The sequence below is a fragment of the Stegostoma tigrinum genome, chromosome 39 (assembly GCF_030684315.1).
Source record: "Stegostoma tigrinum isolate sSteTig4 chromosome 39, sSteTig4.hap1, whole genome shotgun sequence".
NCBI lineage: Eukaryota > Metazoa > Chordata > Chondrichthyes > Orectolobiformes > Stegostomatidae > Stegostoma > Stegostoma tigrinum.
Genome location: NC_081392.1, coordinates 9,614,839 through 9,638,280, shown reverse-complemented (window position 1 = coordinate 9,638,280; position 23,442 = coordinate 9,614,839). Strand labels below are relative to the sequence as shown.

The following is a 23,442-nucleotide window of genomic DNA, read 5'->3' as shown; positions in this document are numbered from 1 at the left end:
CAAAAAATTATCTATCTTAGCATTAAAAACATACAGTGAGGAAGCCTCAACTGCTTCACTGGGCAGGGAATTCCACAGATTCACAACCCTTTGGGTGAAGAAGTTCGTCCTCAGCTCGGTCCTAAACCTGCTCCCCCTTATTGAGACTCTGTCCCCTAGTCTTAGCTTCACCCACCAGTGGAAACAACCTCCTGACTTCTATCTTATCTATTCTCTTCATAATTGTATATGTTTCTATAAGATCCTCCCTCATTCTTCTAAATTCCGACGAGTATAATCTCAGTCTACGCAATCTCTCCTCATAAACCAAACCCCTCAACTCCGGAATCAACCTAGTGAACCTCCTCTGCATTCCCTCCAGTACTAGTACATCCTGTATCAAGGAAACCTAAACTGTAGAGTACTCCAGGCATGGCCTCACCAGCACCCGATACAGCTGTAACATAACCTCCCTGCTTTTAAACTCCATCCCTCTGGCAATGGAGGACAAAATTCCATTTGCCTTCTTAATTATCTGTTGCACCTGCAAACCAACGCTCTGCACCCAGGTCCTTCTGCAGAGCAGCACATTCAAATAACAGTCCTTTTTACTGTTACTCCCACGAAAATGGGTGACTTCACATTTATCAACATTGCACTCCATCTGCCAGGCCTTTGCTCACTCACTTAAGCGATCTCTCTCCCTGTTGTTGTTGGTTGGCTTGCCGAGCTGGTTTGCTGTTCCGCAGACGTTTCATTACCCTGCTGGGTAACATCAGTGCAGCCTCTGATGAGACAATCCAGCTCAACAGACTCCACAGTTTAAAAACCAGGCAGGAAAACAACAGCGCCTCATCAGAGGCGGCACTGATGATGTTACCCAGCAGGGTAATGAAACGTTTATGGAACAACAAACCAGCTCGGTAAGCCAACCAACCTCAACACCCACAAACCAAGCTACAAATCTACTCCAAAACCGTGGAGATCTGTACCCCCTCTGCAAACTTTCAGAGTCCTCTGCATACTTTTCTCTATCCCTCATTTTAGGGTCATCCACAAACTTTGACACTCTACACGTTCCCCAATTCCAAATCAATGATGTAAATTGTAAACAATGGCGGTCCCAATACTGATCCCTGAGGCACACCACTAGTCACTGATCACCAACCAGAAAAGCACTCATTTATCCCTACTCTTTGTGTCTTGAGTTAACCAATCCTCTTCCCATGCTAATACATTACCCATAACACTGTACTCCTTTGTCCTGTGCAGCACCTTGTTGAATGCCAATTTGGAAATCTAGATACACTATATCTACTGGGTCCCTGTTGTCTACCTGCTCGCAATGTCCTCATAGAATTCCAGTAGAATAGTTAAACATTAGCTGCCCCTCATGAGCCCATGCTGCATCTGCCCAATGGGACAATTTCTGTCTGTAAGTCTTGTTATTGCTTTCTTGATGAGATTCAAGCATTTTCCCCACACAGAAGTTAAGCTAACTGGCCTATAATTCCCCATCTTTTGTCTACCTCCCTTTTTAAACAGTGGCATCACATTTTCTGTTTTCCAATCTGCTGCAACAGCCCCAGAGTCCAGCAAATTTTGGAAAATTATCATGAGCACATTTGCTATTTCTCCAGCCATCTCTTTAAGTACCCTGGGATGCACTTCATCAGGCCCAAGAGACTTGTCTACCTTTGGCTCCATTAGCTTGCCCAACACTACCTCCTTCGTGAAAATGATCGTTTCGACGTCCTCACCTACCATAGTCTCTCTGTCATCAATTACGGGCATGTTCATTCACTGTAAGATCAACACAAAATGCTTGTTCAATGCCTCAGATATTTCCTCATTTCCGATTATTAAACGCAGTTTCTCGTCGTCTAAAGGACTAATGTTTACCTTAGCTATTCTTTTTCGTTTTATATATTTGTAGAAACTTTTGCTATCCTGTCTTTATATTCTGAGCTAGTTTACTCACATTTATTTTGCTTTTCTTTATAACTTTTCTCGTGTCTTTCTGCTAACTTATAAAGTTTTCCCAACCTTCTAGTTTCCCACTGGTCTTTGCCACTTTGTACAAGCAAATGTGCGAATTGTTCACCATTTCCTACAATACTACAGTGACTAGGCCTCAAAAGGAAATCGCTGAATATAGAGAGATTTGGGGTGCGCTGGGGTCCTTAAAAGATGCTCGATAAATAATTCTTCCTTGTGCTCTTTCAATCAAAACAAAAGCAGAAATGGGTGAAAAAGAACACTAGACGTGTCAGAAGATTTCAAACAGAACTCTCTAGCAGAAGCAATTTGCTTTGCTTTCAAATACAAACACTTGCATTTTCAGTGAAAGTTCTATTTTGTGGTAGCGGTAACAGACGTGTTGTGGGGAATGACTCAGAAAGCAATTTTATTTTACCATGAGCGTGTCTTTGGGGAAAAGATTGCGGCTGGGCTGTCGCGCTATTCCCGTAGGATCGCTCTGCTCTGGGGGTGCGCTTCCACGGCGGAACCAACTGCTGATCAGCCAGATGATAAAAATTCTGAAAAAAAAAAATTTAAGAAGTCACCGTTTAAAATAATTGATTAAAACAAAATTCTAATATCGTGTCTGCAGTAGCTCACCTTTTGACAGGAAAATCCATTCCAACTGAGGTTAGGAAAATCAAGTGTTCAGGAGAATTACTGACGTGCATTTGACAAAATATTAATCACCATATAGAAAAATGGAATTCTCTTTGTGGAGAAGAATACATTAGGAAATGATAATTGAACAGAATTTTAATAACTAATAACAGTCTGAAAGAGGGGAAGTTTTAGGTGCAGGTATTTTCAGCACAAAGCCTGACCAACCGGGCCAGCTCTACTGGCTTCAGCCCCAAATTACTGGCCCTGTATTCTACTCAACATTTGAGCAAGAAAAGAAAACATACTTTCCTATTCAAAGCAACAAGGCATGCCTCCCTGACCCAGCCATCTCAGGACCATGTCTTTGCCAAACCAAAGAATTTGCTGAATCATGGGAGGTCACATGTTAGGGCTAGTGGGGAGGTTTTAACTCACTCCTTTCTCTACTCGCACCACTCTTCTAAGGGAGCTGACCTGAATGAAATTTCCCTGGTGCAAACTTCTGATGGTGACCCTCTATGTGCTATTCAACTGTGAATTTATCATACGTATGGGAGGACAGGTGACCATTCTGCTTCTTTATTTTATTTAGCAAAGCCTTCAGCTTAGTTTCCCTAATCTTTGTGGGCCGAAGGGTCTGTTCCTGTGCTGTATGGTACTTTGAGTGGGTGGGAAAGCAGCAAACGGGATGCAATCAGAGAAGCGTGAAGCTACGTACTTGGGCAAAGCAAACAAAGCAAGGGGATTCATGACAAAACGGCTGATATTGAGTAGGGTAGAGAGAGCAAGAGACCTTGAAATGCATGTCCACAGATCCCTGAAGATGGCATGACAGGTTGATGAGATGGTAAAGAAGGCATGTGCCAACGATTATGCACAATGCAGGAAGGACGGACAGGACGCTGAGCGAGCGAGCGAGAATGAGAGAGAGAATGACAGTGTGCTTACAGAAGAGATTCGCAAAAATAGCAGTTTAAAACAGCAGCTTATGAGAGCAGATTGCATAGGCACTAAGGCTGGTTTCCTCAGAAGAGGAAGCTGAGGAGGGGCCTAATCAAAACACACAACATAATGAAGGGCTTGTATAGAGCGAGACAAAGAGGGCATGCTTCTGCGTGCAGTGATGACAATTATCAGGGGATAAAGATTTAAGGTGGTAAATAGAAAGACTAGAGGGGACATGAGGGTGATGAGGGCCTGTATTCAATACCCAATTTCAGGATCAAGTCAGAAACACAACTCATTTAAAAGGAGCCTGGATCCAGATGCCTGAAGCACAGTAACCTACAAGGCTACAGAACAGGTGCTCAAAAGTAGGATTATAATAGGGAGCTAGTTTATACAGCTGAATGGGCCAAATGGCCACTTTCTGCTTGGTTATTTTTCTACAGCTCTAGTTCGTAATCTTTTTCAAATGCTACCAATTCCCCTTCAAATTACACAGCAACCTCAGAGAAAGGCATTCAATTTTCCAATGACCTATGGAAACTTTCCTTTAACTTCCTGTTTCATTCCTCTTTGTCAGTTTGTACTCTTCATAAGCCAAAGACAGCTGAAGTGTTATTTGACCATTCAACCTCTCTGAACAGGAGCATAAATAAGCCATTCAGCCCCTCAGGCCTGTTCCACCATCCAGTGAGATTGCAATTGATCTGCATCTGAACTCCACGTGAAGCCTTGCTTCCAGAACTCTTAATCCCTTACCCAAACCAGACCGTTCAATCCCAATTTTGAAATTTTCAAGTAGCCTTCTTGAAGGAACAGAGGTGTAGATTTCTAACAGTGTGAAGAGGTGTGCCTGAAAGGCTTTTCAAAAAAGCATTCATTAACTATTCATTGGGAGTTCCTCGCTACACCATCAGATTAGATTAGGTTCCCTACAGTGTGGGAACAGGCCCTTTGGCCCAACAAATCCACACCACCCCTTGGAGCATCCCACCCAGACCCATCCCCTGAGCACTATGGGCAATTTAGCATGGCCCATCCACCTAGCCTGCACATCTTTGGACTGTGGGAGGAAACTGGAGCACCCGGAGGAAACCCACACAGACACAGGGAGAACGTGCAAACTCCGCACGGACAGTTGCCCGAGGCTGGAACAGAACCCGGATCCCTGGCGCTATCAGGCTACAGTGCTCACCACTGAGCCATTGTGCCGCCACTTTCCGCTCATCCTCAATTGCCCTTAAGAAGGTGACAGTGAGTCAACTCATTGAACCACTGCAGTTCTTGTGATGTAGGGTAACTCACAGCACTGTTAAGGGAGTTCTAGGATTCTGAACCAGTGACAGGGAATGTGTTTCCAATACCTAGGTCAATGCTCAGGTGGTCTGTCCAGTTTCAATTGTTTAGTACCTTTTACAAACCAAGAGACAAGCAAGGCTGTTTAGGAGAGCATTTAATAGATAACCACTTTGCTGAGAGTCTGGAGTCTCATAGAGACCAGACCAGGTAAGGACGGCAGATTTCCTTCCTCCAAGGTCATTAATGAACGTCAACAATGGTTTCATGGTCACCATCACTGAGACTTGCTTTCACTTCCAGATTTAGTAATGAATTTAGTAATTCTGGATTACTAAGCCAGTGGCATTATCAGCACACCACCTCTCCATAATGCTCCTTTGTTATAGACATCCACACACATTAGGAAGTAGTTTGCACCCGTCAACATTTTATTTCACAAGCCTACTTTCATAACTACTGGCCCTGTTGGTTCTACTGGATCAGAATGAAATCCTCTCACTGGAGCTAATATTTCTGAACATGAATAAAACTCTCACCTGAATAAAACTCCTTTGATCACTTGCCAGGCATTGGGGGGTTGTTGCTGCTGCGGCTGCTGCTGTTGCCGTGGGTGTGTCTCAACCTGATTTCCTTCTGATACTTGGACCTGCCCGTCTGCCACCACTTCGCTGCTGACCTGCAGAATGCAAATACAAACATCTTATAGAATAGGTCAAACTTTCAACCAGGAGGGAAAGGTGAATAAAAACAACAGAACAAAGTGGAAACAGTTTATATAAACAAAGGAGGTATTTTTGACCGTGGTTCAGTTTGCAGCGCTCGAGCAAATCAGAAAATCATGGGCGAAGTTTAACTCAGGAACGAAACCTAAATGGATACTCTGGTGGGAAGTCTTTTGGATGAGATCTTAAACCGAGGCCTCGCCCACCTTTGGGTGACGTAAAAAAGTTGAGAAAGTACTGTGCGCCGTTCTGGGACAATATCATTCTTCAAGAAGCATCCAGAGCAATCCACTCAACAACGTTTAAAAGACATTTGGATAAGTACATGAATAGGAAAGTTTTGGAGAGATTTGGGCCAAATGCAGGCAGGTGGGACTAGTTTAGTTTGGGAACATGGTCTGTGAGGACTAGTTGGACCAAAAGGTCTGTTTTCATGCTGTATAACTACATCTAACATGATTTATAACTTTGTCTAAGCCTATTACAGCTATAGGAATAGTTTATATTTGTCCTCCGCCTCCTACAGTGTTCCAGTGAAGCCAACATAAGTTGAAGGAACAACATCTCATCATCCATTTAGGCACTTTACAATCTTCTGGATTTGACAGTGAATTTAACAACTTCAGACCATGAACTGTGTCCTCCCTTTAGACAGGCTACATGGTTTGGTTTCAGCATAGCTGTCCTGCTTTCCCCCCCCCCACCCCCATACTTTGCCCCCACACAACACAGAGGCCATTGTTCCAACCCCACGTATACTTGACTACAAACGTTAACTCTTGTTTCTATCTTCATAGATATTGCTAGATCTGATGAGTTTCTCACACATTGTCTACATTCTAGAATGAATGATTTAGTCATCTATTTCACTGCTGTCCATGGGAGCCAGCTCGGCACAAAACAGTTGCTTGATTTTCTACATACCAAGTAATTATACTTCAAATGTAAGTTTTCAGAACACCAGGAACACCCTCCTATTAATCTTGAAGACTTTTCTTTAAAAACAAATGAAATGTTATTTTAAAAAAATGAAAGAACTGTGAATGCTGGAAATCAGGAACAAAAACAGGAATTGCTGGAAAAACTCAGGTCTGGCAGGATTTATGGACAGAAATCAGATTTAACGTTTCAGGTCCAGTGACCCTTCTTCAGAACCCAATATTCTGACAAAAGTAATGTTGTTATTGCCTTAGATGGTGAACAACTCAGTTTACATCTCAGAGCAGCCTTAAAATTTGACTGTAACAAATGAATAAGCCAAATATGTTTGTAAATAAAAACAAAAGAACTGCAGGTGCTGCTAATCAGAAATAAAAACAGAAACTGGACCTGAAACTTCAATTCTGATTTCTCTCATACTGATGCTGCAAGATCTGTTGTGCTTATCCATCAATATCTGCTTTTATTTATGTTTGTAAATAAAATCTTTTTTGCACTGAAACATTAAAACTAAAAGGATTGAGCAGCATAAAAAGTTACTGAAAAGAAAATTCAAAAAAGCTAGTGATTATTTGGTGCTTATAATATGCAACAAACACAATAAATGTCAAAATTAGCATTCAATATGGAATCATCGACTCAGGATGATACATCAGACAGATGTCAATTGGTCCACATACTAATGCCAACTCTTTGAAAAAACTAACAAGTTCCAAACCCCTGTCTGTTCCCACATAACTCTGACTTTTGTTCCCGTTATCCAATTCTCTCAAGGTTATCAGTGAATTTGTTTCGAAGTCCTTTCAAGTGGTGCTTTCAAGATCATAACTCATTTTGTCCAAATATCTTTTTTGCCAACTATCTCAAATCTCTCTTCTCCGGTTACTGACCTTCTGGCCGATGAAAATAGTTTCTCCTTATTTACTCACTTCAGTGAATATCCCTGCTAAATCTCTTAACAGTTGCAGACGAAATTTAGCATGCTTGTGAAATGCTGATTCTGTTAGGAAGAACGAGTAGTGCCAATTCAAACTAAATAGAGACGATTTTAAAGGAGGCAAGACCAGAGAGACCTATAGGGCTTGAGTGTGAATCTACAAAGGTGACTGGCAAATTGAGAAAATCATACCATCCCCATGGCTTCCAACAGAGGCATATAACTGCAAGAAAATGATGCTAATTATTTATAAGTCACTAGTTTGATCCCAGCTAAATTATTGTGTTCACTTCTGGGTAATAAAGATGTCAGGTCTCAGAGACAGTGCACAGATTTATGAGAATGGCACTATGCATCTAGTTTTTCTGGAGCTGCCTAACTGCCGTCTGCTCTAAGGACAGCAAACTTAACTGTTATAGTGTCTCCCTATAACTGGGATCTAACATGCACAGTGTATGCAGGGGTCAGAGTAAGTGCCACGTTTGCTCAGGCAAAAACCTGTGGGTGGAGTCTTTTAACATGGATGAAGTGATGACACTGCAGCTACACATGACTGACTGGGAAACCTTCATACTTGCATCAGGAGAACTTAGAGATCAACAAACAACTTGTTTGGTTGTAATATGACACACCTTCTATGGCCAAGGTGAAACGTGAACAGAGAGCTTCTGATCCAGAGCTGGGAAAGCTTGTGGCCCCAGAAGAACTAAATGCATGATACCATTTTCATAAATCTCTGAACGGTCTCAGAGACCAACATCCTTTTTGAAACGCATTACCCAGAAATGAACATAATAATTTAGCTGGGGTCAAACTAGTAATTTATAAATAATTTGCATCATTTTCTTGCATTTATGCGCCTCTATTTAGGAAGCCAAAGGGGTGGTAGATTTACTCAATTCACCTGTCACCTTTGTAGATTTACAATCAAACCCTCCAGGTCTCTCTGGTCCTGCCTCCTTTAAAACCGTCTGTTTAGCTTGTATCGGCACTGCTCATTCTTTCTAACAGAATCGGCATTTCACAAGCATGATAAATTTCATCAGCAATGTGTTTCCCACTTCACTGCTCCATCCAAAATTACGACACAGTGCTTTGGCCAGGACGTGTTGTACACCAGGAAATAGAGACCAAAAGAGGAATTAAAGTCATCTGCAGAAACTCTCCACATGTTTGCAGATTTTAAAAAAATAGAACTGAAAGTAAACGCCAATCAAGCAAGATCAAAAGGTGAAGGGTGACTTGATAAGGATCTGCATGATTGTGGAAGGATTTGAATGCAGAGATGCTTCCTTTACAGGTGACACCTGGATGAGGGTCATGAATAATGGCCATTAATAAATCCAACTGTGAATTCAGGAGAAACTCCTTTACCAGAGACGGGCCAGAATGTGGAAATTTTACCAGTGAGCATTGTTAAGGTACCTATCATAGATTCACTTGATGGAAAGATAGATAAGCACATGAAGGGGAAAAGTAAAAGATACCATAATGAAGAAGAATGGAAATATGAAGCAAACAAAAAAACTGTTATAAATCAGAAAGAAAAACAGAAATTATTAGAAAAGTTCAGAAGGTCTGGCTGCACCTGCAGACAGAAATCAGACTTAATATTTTGTGTCGGGTGATCCTGATTTTTTCCCAGATGCTACCGGACCTGCTGAGCTTTTCCAGCAATTTCTGTTTTTGTCAGAAGAAGCAGACATTGGCATGGATCCACTGGGAAAACAACCAGTCTGTGTGCAAATACTCAGTAAAATCAGACACATGGGAATTGACTTCAAGGCTCTAATCTCACTTTAAGATGATAAAAGCAAAGCTTATGGAAGAAGTTTCCCAGTCCACTGAAGGTCAACACTCAGAGGCACTGAAGTGGCTCTCTCACCATCATGTTCTGGTACGTTCTGCTTAGCTTCTTTGTAATAATCAGCTTTGCAAAGAACTACTTTGTCAATGGAGATAACTCAATAAGAGGATGCATACACACACAACGATGCAGGCTATTCAGAATAACCATGCAAGTTTTCAAAGGAACCAGTCTTCTTGGATAAGCTTTAATTTTAAGATTATTTGCATAATTTCTTCCACCAGAGGACACATTTTCTCCATACATCCCAGCAAATGTTTTTCTGCAAACCATTAAGCACTACAGTCGGATTATGGCCCACAAATTTCTATATTTGCATGAATACAAGTTTATCTATAAAGTCTGTCTTCATGTTCTAACCTTCAGAATGCAAGCACCATTTTGTTGCGATAGGGTGTTACTGACCAATAAACCTAAGGCATCAGCATCAGATTTCCAAATCCTGCAAGTGAATTTTTAAGTAAATCGATACAAATTCTTGCAAAAATGGCTGCCATTTGAGTCACAGACAAAAGATTTTTTTTTTAAAAGTGCCTAGAACTGAAAATAAGACCATGCTTTGTGAATAGATACAGAAAAATGACCAAGGGGAGAGACGACTCTCAGGTTCTTAAGATTATCAAAGGATTTAATAAAAAGAGTCAACGTAGAAAAGATGTTCCAAATTGCAAGAAAGACCAAAATCAAGGCATCATAATCGTACAAAAGGCATTAATAAATCTAACCAAGAATTCAGAATAAACAGATGGCAATTAGAATGCGGAACTTGCTACCACGTTGAGTGTTCGAGGCAAACAGCATAGATGCATGCACTGGGGAGCTGGATAAACATACCAGTGACAATGGAATACAGGTTACCTTACAGGACTAAGATGCCTGGGTGGAACATAAACAGTTGCAAAGATCTTTTGAGCTGAATGCCGTGCGACTACTGTTTACTCTTCCATTTTAGTAAGGAGGACTTTAATATTTAACTTTTTAAACTTTGTTTTCCTTATTTTTCTGCTTTGTATGCAAGATACTGCGCTTAGGTACCTTTGTAACTAAGATGGCATTATAAGTGATGGCTTATAAACTTTTCACTGTTTTAATGTGAATACACAACAGTAAAGCTAATTCAAAATAGCACGCACTAATTTAAGATTTTTGGATTTATCATTCCATCTGTTGCTGAGATGCTCAAATATGTTTTTGTTGTCTTGCAACTTGACTATTCCAATGTTTCCCATCTTCTTTCCTCTATAGATGAAGCACATCAAAAACATTGCTGCCCACTCTGATTCACACCAAATCCCATTCACCAACTAGCTCTGCACTTGCTGAATGGCACAGGCACTTAGTCCTTAACATCGCGTGAAGCTGGATGAACACAGCAGGCCAAGCAGCATCTTAGGAGTACAAAAGCTGACGATTCGGGCCTAGACCCTTCATCACAGAGAGGGATGGGGAGAGGGTTCTGAAATAAATAGGGAGAGGGGGGAGGCAGACCGAAGGTGGATAGAGGAGAAGATAGGTGGAGATTACAAGAGAGTTGCATGGGAGAGAGATTCCCTGAGGTTGGTCCGGAGGGAGGAGGGTAACTTCTTCAAGTTAGGCATCCCTGGAAGAGGCTTCGCAGTGAGGTTAAAATTGTATCAGAGATAATGGGAACTGCAGATGCTGAAGAATCCGAGATAACAAAGCGTGAAGCTGGATGAACGCAGCAGGCCAAGCAGCATCTTAGGAGCACAAAAGCTGACGTTTCGGGCCTAGACCCTTCATCCAGCTTCACGCTGGGTGTAAGTGTGGAATGTGCTCCAGGTAGAAGTATTGGCAATGGATGTAAGTTGAAGGTGAAGGGTCCTGTATAATATCATTTCTGTAGCTGGGATCTGCGGATTCTTTTTGGAGAAGTAGGGTCCTGCAACAGCTTTCCACAGGATCCATAAAACAGTAGGTCAATACATGAATAAATGGTATCTAAAGAGAACCTTGGCGTGATCCTGGGGGCAGGAGTGGAGTGCAGCTGCCACATGTACTTGAAAGAATAGCACATACAGAGGAATGCTGAGCAAAGCAGAATGCCCAGCAACTAGACTCACAGTTACCAAGGCCAGTGATGGTGCTGGATGAGTCCAAACTTGAAGAGGAATTTTAAATATATTAATCACATCAACTCAGGGATAGGGCATCGAATATATTCAAGTATCGAGGATAGGACAGTATCATAGTTTTCAAAATGAGCCCTTCAACTAAAAGGTTCCAGAGGCATTCCCTCAACTACTTCAGCTCTGCATTCAGACTGGAAAAATAACTCTCCTGACAATACTACAAAAGAAAGCTCAAAGCTAAAACATGAGACGGACCTGACCAAACCGCTTTACCCTTATGAGAAAGCAACTTGCAGGAGCCATCAAGGTTGAAAATGATAAGAAAATTAACGTTGTGATTATGCGGGGCCAGGTTCGAGCAGTGAAGGAGGGGTTTGGTGTGTGAAACTCCATACATCTTACTGCCAATAGGAAAGATGGGAGGAGAGGGGAGAGAAAAAACGTAGGAAGCAATCATTACAGCTTAGGGGAAACAGAAGATCTCAGCAGAACGTATATAACAAGTACAATGGGGAGAGGTTGGAGGTTAGATGTGATCGTCCCCAATAACAGTAATCTGGTCTAAAGGTGCAAGATGTGTTAGAAAGCCTCCCTCACCTTATTAGGATTGCAGGGTCAAAATGGCAGTGAATGAAGTTATTCAGCCCACTGATTCCATGCCAGCTCTCTGCAAAGTAATCCAATTGTGTAACCTTATGTACGCTTTACACAACTTCAGTTTAAGGTGAAGGGCTGCTGCTCATACTATGATCATTAACAGAGTCTGCACAGAGAATCAGAGGAGAGAGCAAACGACGTCAAGTTTGAACTTTAAAAGGGCGGAGGTTTATGGAAAGGAATATTCACAATATCTGAGTGGCGGGAGCTGCTGATATTCAAAGTGTCCAGCATAATAGATGCAACTTACTTCTTGGAGACAACCTCTTCCCGTTCATGAGCCACGTAGACCATTAACCGGTCTCCAGGCCTATTGTAAAATTCACATCCCCTTCAGCCCATTGAATTATGATGCACTTATCCTGCAAGTAACAGGAGCAGTATTCAACCTCGACTTCAGCAGCTCACAAGCCCCAAATGCAGCAATTGCCATATTATTAGGAAATGAATGCAGGCCAAAATCAGATGAGGCATTTACTATTTGACTAAAACATACAATAGCTAAGCAATATGCGACCAACATACAATGCCAGAAGCCAGAGTGGCGAACAGCTGATTGTTCAGACTGGAGGGAGGTATACAGTTGTGTGCCCCTAGGATTCAAAGCTAGGAACGCTATTGTTTTTGATTCACATGAATGACTTGGATGAGACAAGGGCATAACTTGCAGACGAGATAAAGCCTACAAAAATGGTAAAGTAAGGAAAGTCGTAATAGGCTTCAAAAGGCTGGTGTGAGGTCATCAGTTTTGGAGGAAAATGAGAAACAGTACAAGTTTTAAAAAAAGTACAACGTTAAAGATTCTGCATTAAGAGAGAGACCAGAGGGTATGTATGTACAAATCCTTAAAGGCAACAGGTCAGGTCACTGAAGTAGTTAGAGCATACTAAATCCCATACCTTCCAGATAGAATGTTGAATCTTACAGAGTCCAAAGGCAAGAAAGTTTAAAGTATAGAATAACTCTTACTCTACTCCAGCTGAAAAACATGCAATAACCTTAGCTCTGGAGTACTCAGTCCAGTTTTGGGTAACATACTTTAAGGATAATGCAGATTTTGGAAAGGGTTCAGAACTGTTTTACTCCAATGGCTCTGGATTAGTTACATGGATTGAGCGCATAAACTGGGATTGTTCTCCTTCAAGCAAAGAAGGCCATGAGGAGATGGGTATTCACTAAAACAGTCTATGCCTATTTTTCCTGTGGCCCTCCTCCTGAGACCCTGCAGAATGCATATGCACTTTTCTTTTCTTAGCGCAAAATGAGCTGTGTGCATTATAGTCTATAAAACTATGTTAAAAGACATTGCCCTCCACTCTTCATTCCATACACACTTTCTCACAACTCTTCCCTCACCACTGCCCCGACAACATCTCCCATCCAGTCTCTCGACATCCCCACCAGCCCACTCTCACACTGCTCAATCATCCTTTTTCAATATCCCAAGTGGCCTTGCGTGTGTCTGCCTCGGAGTTAGATCAAGTAAATAAAAAGAAACTCTTTCCAGTGGCTGAAGGATTAATAACTGGAGAGCACAGATTTAGGGTGACTAGCAAAATAACCAGACGTGCTCTGAGGAAAGGAACTGATTCTCCAGGGAGTGGTTAGAATTCCAAATGCATTGACTGAATGGACGATGGACGCAGATTCAATGGAACTGAACAGGTTACATAAAACAGGAACTGACCATTGTGACCAACCAACCTGACTAGACACTTCTGCTTCATTCATCTTGTCTCAACTAATTCTATTAGTGTAATCCCACTGCTACGGGAATAAGAATATTATTTAAAAAAACAAGAGTTAACGTCTGAGCAAATTACTGCAGATGCTGGAATCTGTACTGGAATCAAAAATGTTGGAAACCACAGTGGGTCAGGCAGCGTCTATGGACAGAGAGAAAGCTAACGTTAAATCTAGATGACTCATCAAGGCTTAATAACTCATGTTTTAATCAACAGGGCACAAATAGTAGAAAAGGGTATGACACTAGGTATCAAGGATATCAAGATACAGCTGCAGTTATGGATAATTTTAATCTGCATATAGACTGGGTAAAACAACTTAATAACAATACCATAGGGAAGGAATTCCTGAAGCATGTACAAGATGGCTTTCTGGATCAATTCATTGAGGAGCCAACTAAAGAACAGACTGTCCTATTGTATAATGAGAAAGAAAGACTTATCAATCGATCTGTTCAAGGCCCATTGGGGAAGCGTGGCCATAATATGATAGAATTATTCAGTAGAATGGAGAGTGATAGAGTAATTCTGACATTACTGTTCTGAACTTTATATAAGGGAAATTACAACATTATGAGGTGCAGGCTGGCTATGATAAATTGGGAACTGTTATTTAGAGGTGGATGGGCAATGGGAAATATTTGAAGAGTGCATGGAAGAACTGGAACAGTTGTTCAATCCTGTCTGGCACAAAATTAAAATGGGAAATGTGGCCCAACCATGGCTAACAAGGGAAATTAGGAAAAGCATTAGATCCAAGGATGGGTGTACAAAGTAGCCAAAACAAAAAGCAGACCTCAAGATCGGGAGCAATTTAGATTTCAGCAAAGGAGGACAAAAGGATTGACTAAGATGGGAAAACAGTATAAGCTTGTGATGAATACACAAACTGATTGTCTCTTCACACGCTGAGATTTTACAAAGATTACTTAAGGCAAACATAAGTCCCTTACAGTCAGAAACAGGGGAAGGCATACTGAGGAACATGAGATGACAGACCAATTAAATACATAATACATAGTTCACAAAACATTGGGAAACATTGTGTCCAGTGATAGGAGGAATTGAAGGAAATCAGTATTAGCATAGAAATGGCTTTGGGGGAACTGATGGGATTAAAGGCCAATATATCTCAAGGGTCCAATAATCTACTTCCCAGAGTACCCCAGGAAGTGACCCTGGTAATCATAGATAAATTGGTGATCACTTTTCAAAATTCTGTCAACTCTGGAGCAATTCCTGCAGATTGGAAGAAAACAAATGAAACCCCACTATTTAATTTTTAAAAAGTGAGATAGAGAGAAAACAGGGAATAATAGACCATTTAGCTTGATATCAGTAGTGGGGAAAAATGCTAGAGTCCATTATAAAAGACTTAATAGCACAGCACTAGGAAAACAATGACAGGATCAGACAGAGTCAGTGTGGATTTACGAAAGGGAAATCATATTCAATAAGTCTATTTATTTTGAGAATGTACCTAGTAGAGTAGATGAGGAAGAGCCAGCAGATGTAGGTCACTTATGCTTTCAGAAGATTTGCGAAGAGGTCCCATATCAGAAATTAGCATGTAAAATTAAAGTGCATGGGACTGGGGTTCGTAATTGAAATGGATAGAAAAGTGGTTGACAGATAGGATATAACGTAGAAATAAACAGGCCTTTTTTTTTCCAAATGGCAGGCAGTGACTAGTGCGGTACTACAGGGATCAGTGCTTGAGCTCCAACTAAATCAATGGTTTAGGCAAGGGAACTGAATGTAACATCTCAGTTTGCAGACAATAGAAAGCGAAGTGGAAGGGTGAACCATGAGAAAGATGCAGTGACACTTCAGTGTGATTTGGAGAAGTTGAGTGAGTGGGAAAATGCAAGGCCAATAAAATATAATGCAGATAAATGCAAGGTTATCCATACAGATAGCAAAAACAGAAAGGCAATTTATCTGAATGATGATAGATTGGGAAAGAGTAAGGAACAAGACCTGGGTGTCCTGTACATGGTTGCTGAATGTATGTGGGTGCAACAGGCCATAAAGAAGGCAAGTTGTATTTTGGCCTCCGTATTGAAAGGATTTGCATACAGGAGCAGGGATGTCTTGCTACAACTGTATAGGGTCTTGGTGAGACCATACCTGGAGTCTTTTGGTCTCCCTATCTGAGGAAAGATGTTCTCGTTGTTGACAGACTTAAGCACAAGGTTCACACACACTGATTCATTAGATGGCACCGCTGACTTGTGAAGACTGACTGGATCAATTAGTTCTAATTTCACTGGAATTTAGAAGAATGAGACAGGAACTCTCAGAAACCTGTAAACTTCTAATAGAACCATGTAGCTTAAATGCAGGAAGTAGCTGAGGCAAAAGCATTAAATGTTTTCAACGAATAGCTCTTAAGGCTCAAGGGATCAAAGGGTAAAGGGAGAAAGTGGGAACAGGGGACAGAGTTGGATGGTCAGCCATGATCATACTGAATGGTGGAGCAGGCTTGGAGGGCCAAATGGCCGACTCCTCCTCCTATTTTCTATGTTTCACAAGCCTTCTCCCCTGTAGTGACAAGTTCACATTTTCACCATACCCTGGATAAAGAGGTTTCTTCTGAATTGCCTACTGGATTTCTTGGGGGACTACCTTAAATCGATGATCTCTAGTTTGCTCTTTGCCACAAGGCTCTCTGGATACTTTTACAAAATTGTCATGCCTTAAGTTTTCTTTCAGAGCCAACCTTGTTCTTCTCTTCTTAATAGCTTTGTCTTCCCCACAATCTGGTGCTATCCCTGTAAACATTTTTGTTTTCACCCATTCCACTACCTCTATCTTTTCTGAATGCAACCAGAATTGTACACAGTACTCCATTAATAGTTACACCATGATTTTAAGGAATTAGGACAGAATCATTTGGTCCCTTGTGCTAACTTTCTTATTCTAGATCACGACTAATCTTCTATCTTGACACCATTTTCCTGCATTGCCCTTCTACTGTTAAAGTTATCAATCTCAGTTTTGAATGTACTCAATGACTGGGCTCTCGGCAGTGGAGAATGCTAAAGGTTCACAACCCTCTGAAGAAATTCCTCCTCATCTCAGTCCTAAGTTATCTATACCTCATTCTGAAATACTGTCTTATGTTTCTGGAACATTCCCACCTCCACCCTAGCTAGGAAAAAAACATCTAATTTTTTAACATGACTTACTTACATTTAAGTAGAAATAATCCCAAATGAGTGGCTTGTTTATGCTGCAATGTTATTTTCATGCTTTATTTTTCTTATTAGTCGATGTATTTGCACTTCCAGAAACTTAGCTCCTGACCCATCCCAATTAAACACATTTTCCACATGATAATATTACTTTTGTCAAAACATGATAGCTCACACTAATCTATGTTGAAATTCATTTGTAAATTGTAGGCTAGTACTAATAATGGTGGGCACAAAACTGGTGGAGTATTAGAAAACCATTCTGGTTGACAAATCTCTTTTGGGCAAGAAATTTACTGGGGTTAAATTTGCTTCTAGACCAATAGTAATGTGAGTGATGCTCAAACGTCCTCCGAAACAGCCTAGCAAGATACTCGGGTGTTACCACTTTGCCAAGAGTAAATAGTCATGACTGATAAGTGCTGAATAAATAACCACAAACTAAGGGGTTTTAGGACAGATGACCAAGGATAGGGGAGGGTGGGGGTTCAGAGGAGGAAATTCCAAAACTCAGGGCATGGGAGGTGAAGGCATGGATTTACAAACCCGTGCTGCAACATATTAGAATTGGGGTTCCTAGACCTGTTACACAACTCCATTTAACTTGGCTTCATCAGTCTGAGCTCCAAGCACTGGTCTGTTATTGTTAAAACCTTCTGTATTTCCACCTCCCTCTGCTCTTTTAAAAATCTTCTTAATGAGCAGACTTTTAGCAATTCCTCTTAATATCATCTTCAATGGCTGTGTCACTGTTTGACTATTATTCAGTGAATAGGTTTTCTACATTCAAGGGTGAGCTATAGATGTAAGCTGTTGTCAGTGGTAACAGAACCAATGTTACATTTTTACCAGCAGAATGAATATTTCCAAGTAGGTGGCAGCCTTTTCCCTTCATACAAGCACTAAGCAATAAAGTGGCCACAGCTCCCTTCCACTGTCCTAACTGTATCATATTCCAGTGCAGATCCCAGCATCAGTTCTGACATGGTGTTAGCACTTTCTTATTGCAGATCGATATTTGTGGGTCTGTAAGACGTTCAAGAGACAACAATCTGAACTAGGATATCAAATGTTTTGGTCTGTTTAGTATATCTTTTGGTGCTTAATAAAACATCACTGCATCAAGAATCGCATTGGCTAAAAATTGTCTGGAGTCTAAACCCCATAGGCTTAAATCTTTGGTGGGTAGCCTGAACCCATCATCTAAGCTGGAACTTCAATGAGTGCAGTAAGAACACTATATGGTCAGAGAGTCATTAAACTGAAACCCTGTCTTGCCTCTCAGGTGGGCAGAAGTAAAGGGTACCATGGTACTTCTCCCCCAATTAGCATCACAAGCAGAATGTATTCCATTACTTCAGAAGCTTGTGTGTGAAGCTTGTCTCTGACATGACAAAACGATGACAACTTCAGAAGTATTGGAAGTGACTGTAAAGCATTTTGAGACATTCTGAAATTCACAGAATTCTAGAAATTTATCGAGCACAGAAGTCTGCCATTGAGGCCACACTGTGTCCATGATTACCAAAATATAGCAATCCTCTATGATATGTAGGTTAAGGCATTTTAAATTCATATTCAAGTATGTTTTAAATACAATGAAGGATTCGGTCTCTCTGCCCTTTCAGGTGGTGTGACCCAAACCGCCATCCTTACCCCACTCAACATGAAAATAAATTCTTCCCCACTCCCATCCGTACAGCTAATATTTTACAACGACCTCCAAAAAAAAAAGGTCCTCCCAATCCATCCTCCTCATTGTTTCATATATGTTATTAAACTTCCCTTCTGGCTGTCTTGTTCCAAGGAAAATAAGGTCAGCCTATCCAGTCTTTCCTCAAAGCTGAGCTGCAAAGGTGCCACAGAAATGCAAGTGTTTCTTCTCTTCAGTGACAGTTAGTCTAATGGAAAGTGAATCTGGGCCATTATTGGAAAATAAGGAAATAGCAAATGAATTGATCAAGTACTTTTCAACAGTCTTCTTCATAGACGGTACAAGTAAAATACCAGAAATAGCTGTAAACCAGGAGCTAAGAAAGAAGAGAGGAACTTAAGAAAATTACAATCACCAGGGAAATGTTCCGAGCAAATTGTTGGAGCTGTGAATCCTGATGAACTTCATCCTATGGTCTTAGAAGCAGCAGCTAATGAGATGTTTGATGGGCTGGTTTTAATATGACATTCCCTAGATCTTGGAATGCTTCCATTAGGTTGGAAAACAACAAATTTTATTCAGAAATAGAGGGAGACAGAATGCAGGAAACTACAGACTTATTAGCTTAATGTGTGTCACAGGGGAAGTTGTTAGAAGTTATTATTAAACACTTTATATTTGGGAACTTCAAAAAAAACACAAGGTAATCAGGTAGAAACCAATTTCTGGAAGCTCTTGAGCAGATACATGTATTGTGGATAAATATGTTCAGTGAATATACTCAGATTTCCAGAAGATATTTTAAGAGGTTCTACATCAAAGTTATTGCGGAGAACAAAAGCTATACCTATTCTATGTAACAGGAGCTCATGGTGTGGGGGTTAACATATTGGCATGAATGGAAGATATGCATTAAAACAGGAATCAGAATCAGCATAAATGGGTCATTTTCTGGCTGGCAAAACAATGAATGGTGTGCAACAGGAATCGGTGCTACAGCCTCAAATATATTTTACAATTGATATAAATTTCTTGGATGAAGGGACCAAAGGTATACTTGTTAAATTTGCTAATCACACAAAGATGGGTAGGAAAGTACACTTTGAAGAGGACATTAGGAAGCTGCAAAGAGATATGGCTAGATTAAGTGAGTGTACAAAAATCTGTAAAATAGAGGATGATACAGGAAAATGTGAAATTGTCTATTTTGGCCAGAAGAATAAAAAAATCTATATAAATGATGAGAGTTTGTACAGCTGAAATTCAGAACAATCTGGATGTCCAAATGTATAAATCGCAAAATGTTTGTATGCAGGAACAGCTAACTATCAGGAAATTAATACAATGTTGTTGTTTGTTGTGAAGGGAAAGTGAAAACAAAAGTAGGAGGTTATGCCTCATTTATACAGGGGGTAAGACCAGACCTTAATGGGGGCCTCATCAGCTTTCTGCAGTGGTACTATTTTTACGTGAACCCAGGAGCTGTGAATTGAACTAAGGTGGACTTTGTCTTAACTTTTTTTTCTTCCTATTTATGCCTTCTGTTATTAATAAAGGCACTGTGGTATGGCAACTGAAAACACTTCACTTTTATTTATAAAAAGACAAGAAACAATAAATTATCAGTCCATTCTACCTGGAATACTGTGTACAGTCTTGGTCTCATTATTTTAGAATATATATCATAATATATATTATAATAATAATATAACAAATAATATAATAGAAAAAAGCAGTTCAGCGAGGGTTTACCAAACCCAAATTCAGAAGTGTGGGGGTGGTCTTAGCTAGAAAGGTTGGACAGATTAGGCTTGTATCCATTGGAATTTAGAAGAGTAAAAGACAATTTATTTGAAACAAAGAACCTGAAGGAGTTCAACACAGTGGCTATGGCAGGGGAATTTCATCCTTTGGGAGAATCAATAAGTAGGGGTAAGCCATTTAAAAGAGTTTTTTGAACAACATCAGGTTAAAGCGGCACGGTGGCTCAGTGGTTAGCACTGCAGCCTCACAGCACCAGGGACCCGGGTTCGATTCCAGCCTCAGGTACCTGTCTGTGGGGAGTTTGCACATTCTCCCTGTGTCTGCGTGGGTTTCCTCCGTGCACTCCGGATTCCAGTCCAAAGATGTGCAGGTTAGGTGGATCGGCCATGTTAAATTGCCCGTAGTGTTCAGGGGTGTGTGGGTTATAAGGGAATGGGTCTGGGTGGGATGCTCCAAGGGGTGGTGTGGACTTGTTGGGACGAAGGGCCCGTTTCCACTCTGCAGGGAATCTAATCTAATCTAAATGGAGAATTTTTGAGATTGTCTCCCTCAAAAGGTAGTGGAAACAAAATCTGAATATTTTTAAGGCAGAGGGTAGATAGATATTTTGATATGAAAGGTTATCAGAGGTATTTGGCCTATATTTCAATGGAATGGGGTGTAAAAATAGGGAAGTCATGTTAAAATTATACAAAGCACTGGAATATTGCAAACTCCAGTTTTACTCCATTTTTCTAAGGAAAGAAATACTAAAATTGAAAGCAGTCCAGAGAAGGTTCACTAGGCTGATTCCAGGTATGGCTGTGTAGGCTGGGTTCATACTCATTGGAGTTCAGAAAAATGAGAGGCAACCTTATTGAAGCATACAAGATTTATAGGGGGCTTGATAGAGTAGATGTGGAGAGGCTATTTTCTTTGCGGGAGATTCTAGGATCAGAAGGAATAATCTCAGGGTAAGGGATCATCCATTTAAAACAAATCTGGAGGATTTTCTTGAGGGTTGTGGATCTGAAATTCTTTATTGCAAAGGGCTGTAAAGACTAGATTATTAATTATATCTAAGGTTAATGAATAAAGAAAAAAGAGATGGACAGAATTTTAATCAAAAAGGGAACCAAGGATTATGGAGAAAAGACAGGAAAGTAGAGTTTAGGATTATCAGACAGGTCATGATCTCATTGAATGACAGAGCAGGCTCGAGGGGCCGAGTTACCTCCTCCTTCAAATTCATATGTTCCTACATTTAGTACATCGACATTAATTAGGGTCAAGCTACACTACCACCAGAAAGTCTGGAAGTAACTGTGCTGGTGACTCAGCAATCTCTGCAGCATCCCACCTCAGTAACCTTTTATTGAAGGAATAGGAGACAACCATCCAGCCCCTAGATCCTGTTGTGCTGTTCAGTAACAGATCCGTCACCTAACTACATATTTGCCCCACATTTCTTAACACCTTCATATTGCAAAAACCTTGCAGCAGGCTTAAAATTAACAACACCAATTGCCATTTGCAAGGAGACTGTCCAAATTTTCTTCAACTGCATAAATGTTTTCTAACTTCTCTCCTCAAGGTCTGGCTTTAATTTTTTTTTGACTTTTGGCCCTGAAGCTTAGATTTCTGCTGATAGTGGAGTCTACATGCCCTTTGACAAACTTGTTTGAAACAATCCTTCACCTTCAGAGTCTGAGGGAATATAACCCTACTGTTACATTTACATTGAAGGGATGTTGCCTATCACTAGTTGCCTCTTGAACTGAGTGGCTTGCTAGGGCCACCACAGGTGTCAAGGGCCTGCATTTGGTCACCGAAAGAACTAGAGATGCTGGAAGCAAGAAACTAAACCAGAAATTACTGGAAAAGCTCAGGAGGTCTGGCAACATCTGTGGAGAGAAATCAGAGTTAGCGTTTCAGGTCCGGGGACCCTTCCTCAGAACTGATGAGGTCAGTGAACATCAGTTCTGAGGAAGGACAGCTACAACTGAAATGTTGACTCTTGATTTCTCTCCACAAGTGCTGCAAGACCTGCTGAGATTTACCCGCAATTTCCGTTTCAGTTCCGCATTTGATCGCTCCTAATTACCCCTTGAATTGAGAGGCTTGGCTAGGGCCACTGTAGGTGGCAGATAAAGAGTCGACCACATCTCGGTGGGTCTGGAGTGACATACAGGTCCCGACCAGGATGAGGATGGGGCAGGTTTCCCTTCGGTCTGGGGACACGAGTGAACCCAGATGGGGGCTCGATAGATGAATGATTCGCGATCACCGTGGCTGACAAGTCCAGGTTGTGTAATCCTGCTTTATCATTCAAGCCGTGCTGGCGTTTGGTGGGAGGGTGAGGGTGGTGGTGATGAGAGTTGGGGTGAGCATGAGGATGGGGCTCCAAGCCGACTCATACCCTTCTACCGGATTGTGGGGTGGGCGGCCAGTGGCCTGGGCCCCGGGGCTCGGCTCTAAAGCGCAAAGGCCCCAAAGCACCGGCTCGGGGTTTGTCCTCAGGCCGCTACCTCGCGCCCTCAAACCCCAACGAACCGGTCCCTGAACGGACTGTGGATTTGCTTCCCCACCTTGTCATTTTCCCTTCTCCTCCCCGGTTCCTCACCTCACCGTTCGCCGTCGCCGGCCTCAGCGGCACCTCACTGCCCCGCGCCGCCATCTTCCCACCGCCCGCAACAACCAACTGCAGGATCTCGCCCCTCCCACCTTCTACCTCGGGGTCAAACGAGAATCTCGCGCATGACCTCTCGTCGGGTGGAAAAAGTACCCACGTGAGGAATAGGATAGCGCCATCATTGATCCTGGCGGAAACCTCCTCCGCACCGCCCCTAACCAGCCTCGGCTGTGTGATTGCCAGTATCAGCCGTGGATAAGAAAGAGCAGTGTGGAGCTGGAGGAGTACGGTGAACCAGGCAGCATCAGAGGAGCAGGGAAGTAAATGTTTCGGGTCGGGACCCTTCTTCAGATTGATGATAGATGATGGAAACGTCGGTCCAAACAGTCCTCACTGACTCCAGCATCGGCA

The 23,442-nt window shown here is 41.6% G+C and overlaps 1 protein-coding gene across 1 annotated transcript in view; it reads right to left on the bottom strand.

Moving 5' to 3' along the window:
* Positions 1 to 23,130, bottom strand: part of clptm1 (CLPTM1 regulator of GABA type A receptor forward trafficking) — a 56,616-nt gene extending 33,486 nt beyond the window's left edge. The window contains exons 1-3 of the mRNA XM_048522403.1: positions 23,023 to 23,130; positions 5,385 to 5,524; positions 2,396 to 2,519 (exon numbers count right to left, since the gene is read on the bottom strand). Of these exons, the coding sequence (XP_048378360.1) occupies positions 2,396 to 2,519; positions 5,385 to 5,524; positions 23,023 to 23,076 (318 nt within the window). The 5' untranslated portion in view covers positions 23,077 to 23,130. The remainder of the gene's footprint in view (positions 1 to 2,395; positions 2,520 to 5,384; positions 5,525 to 23,022) is intronic.
* Positions 23,131 to 23,442: the final 312 nt, after the last annotated feature.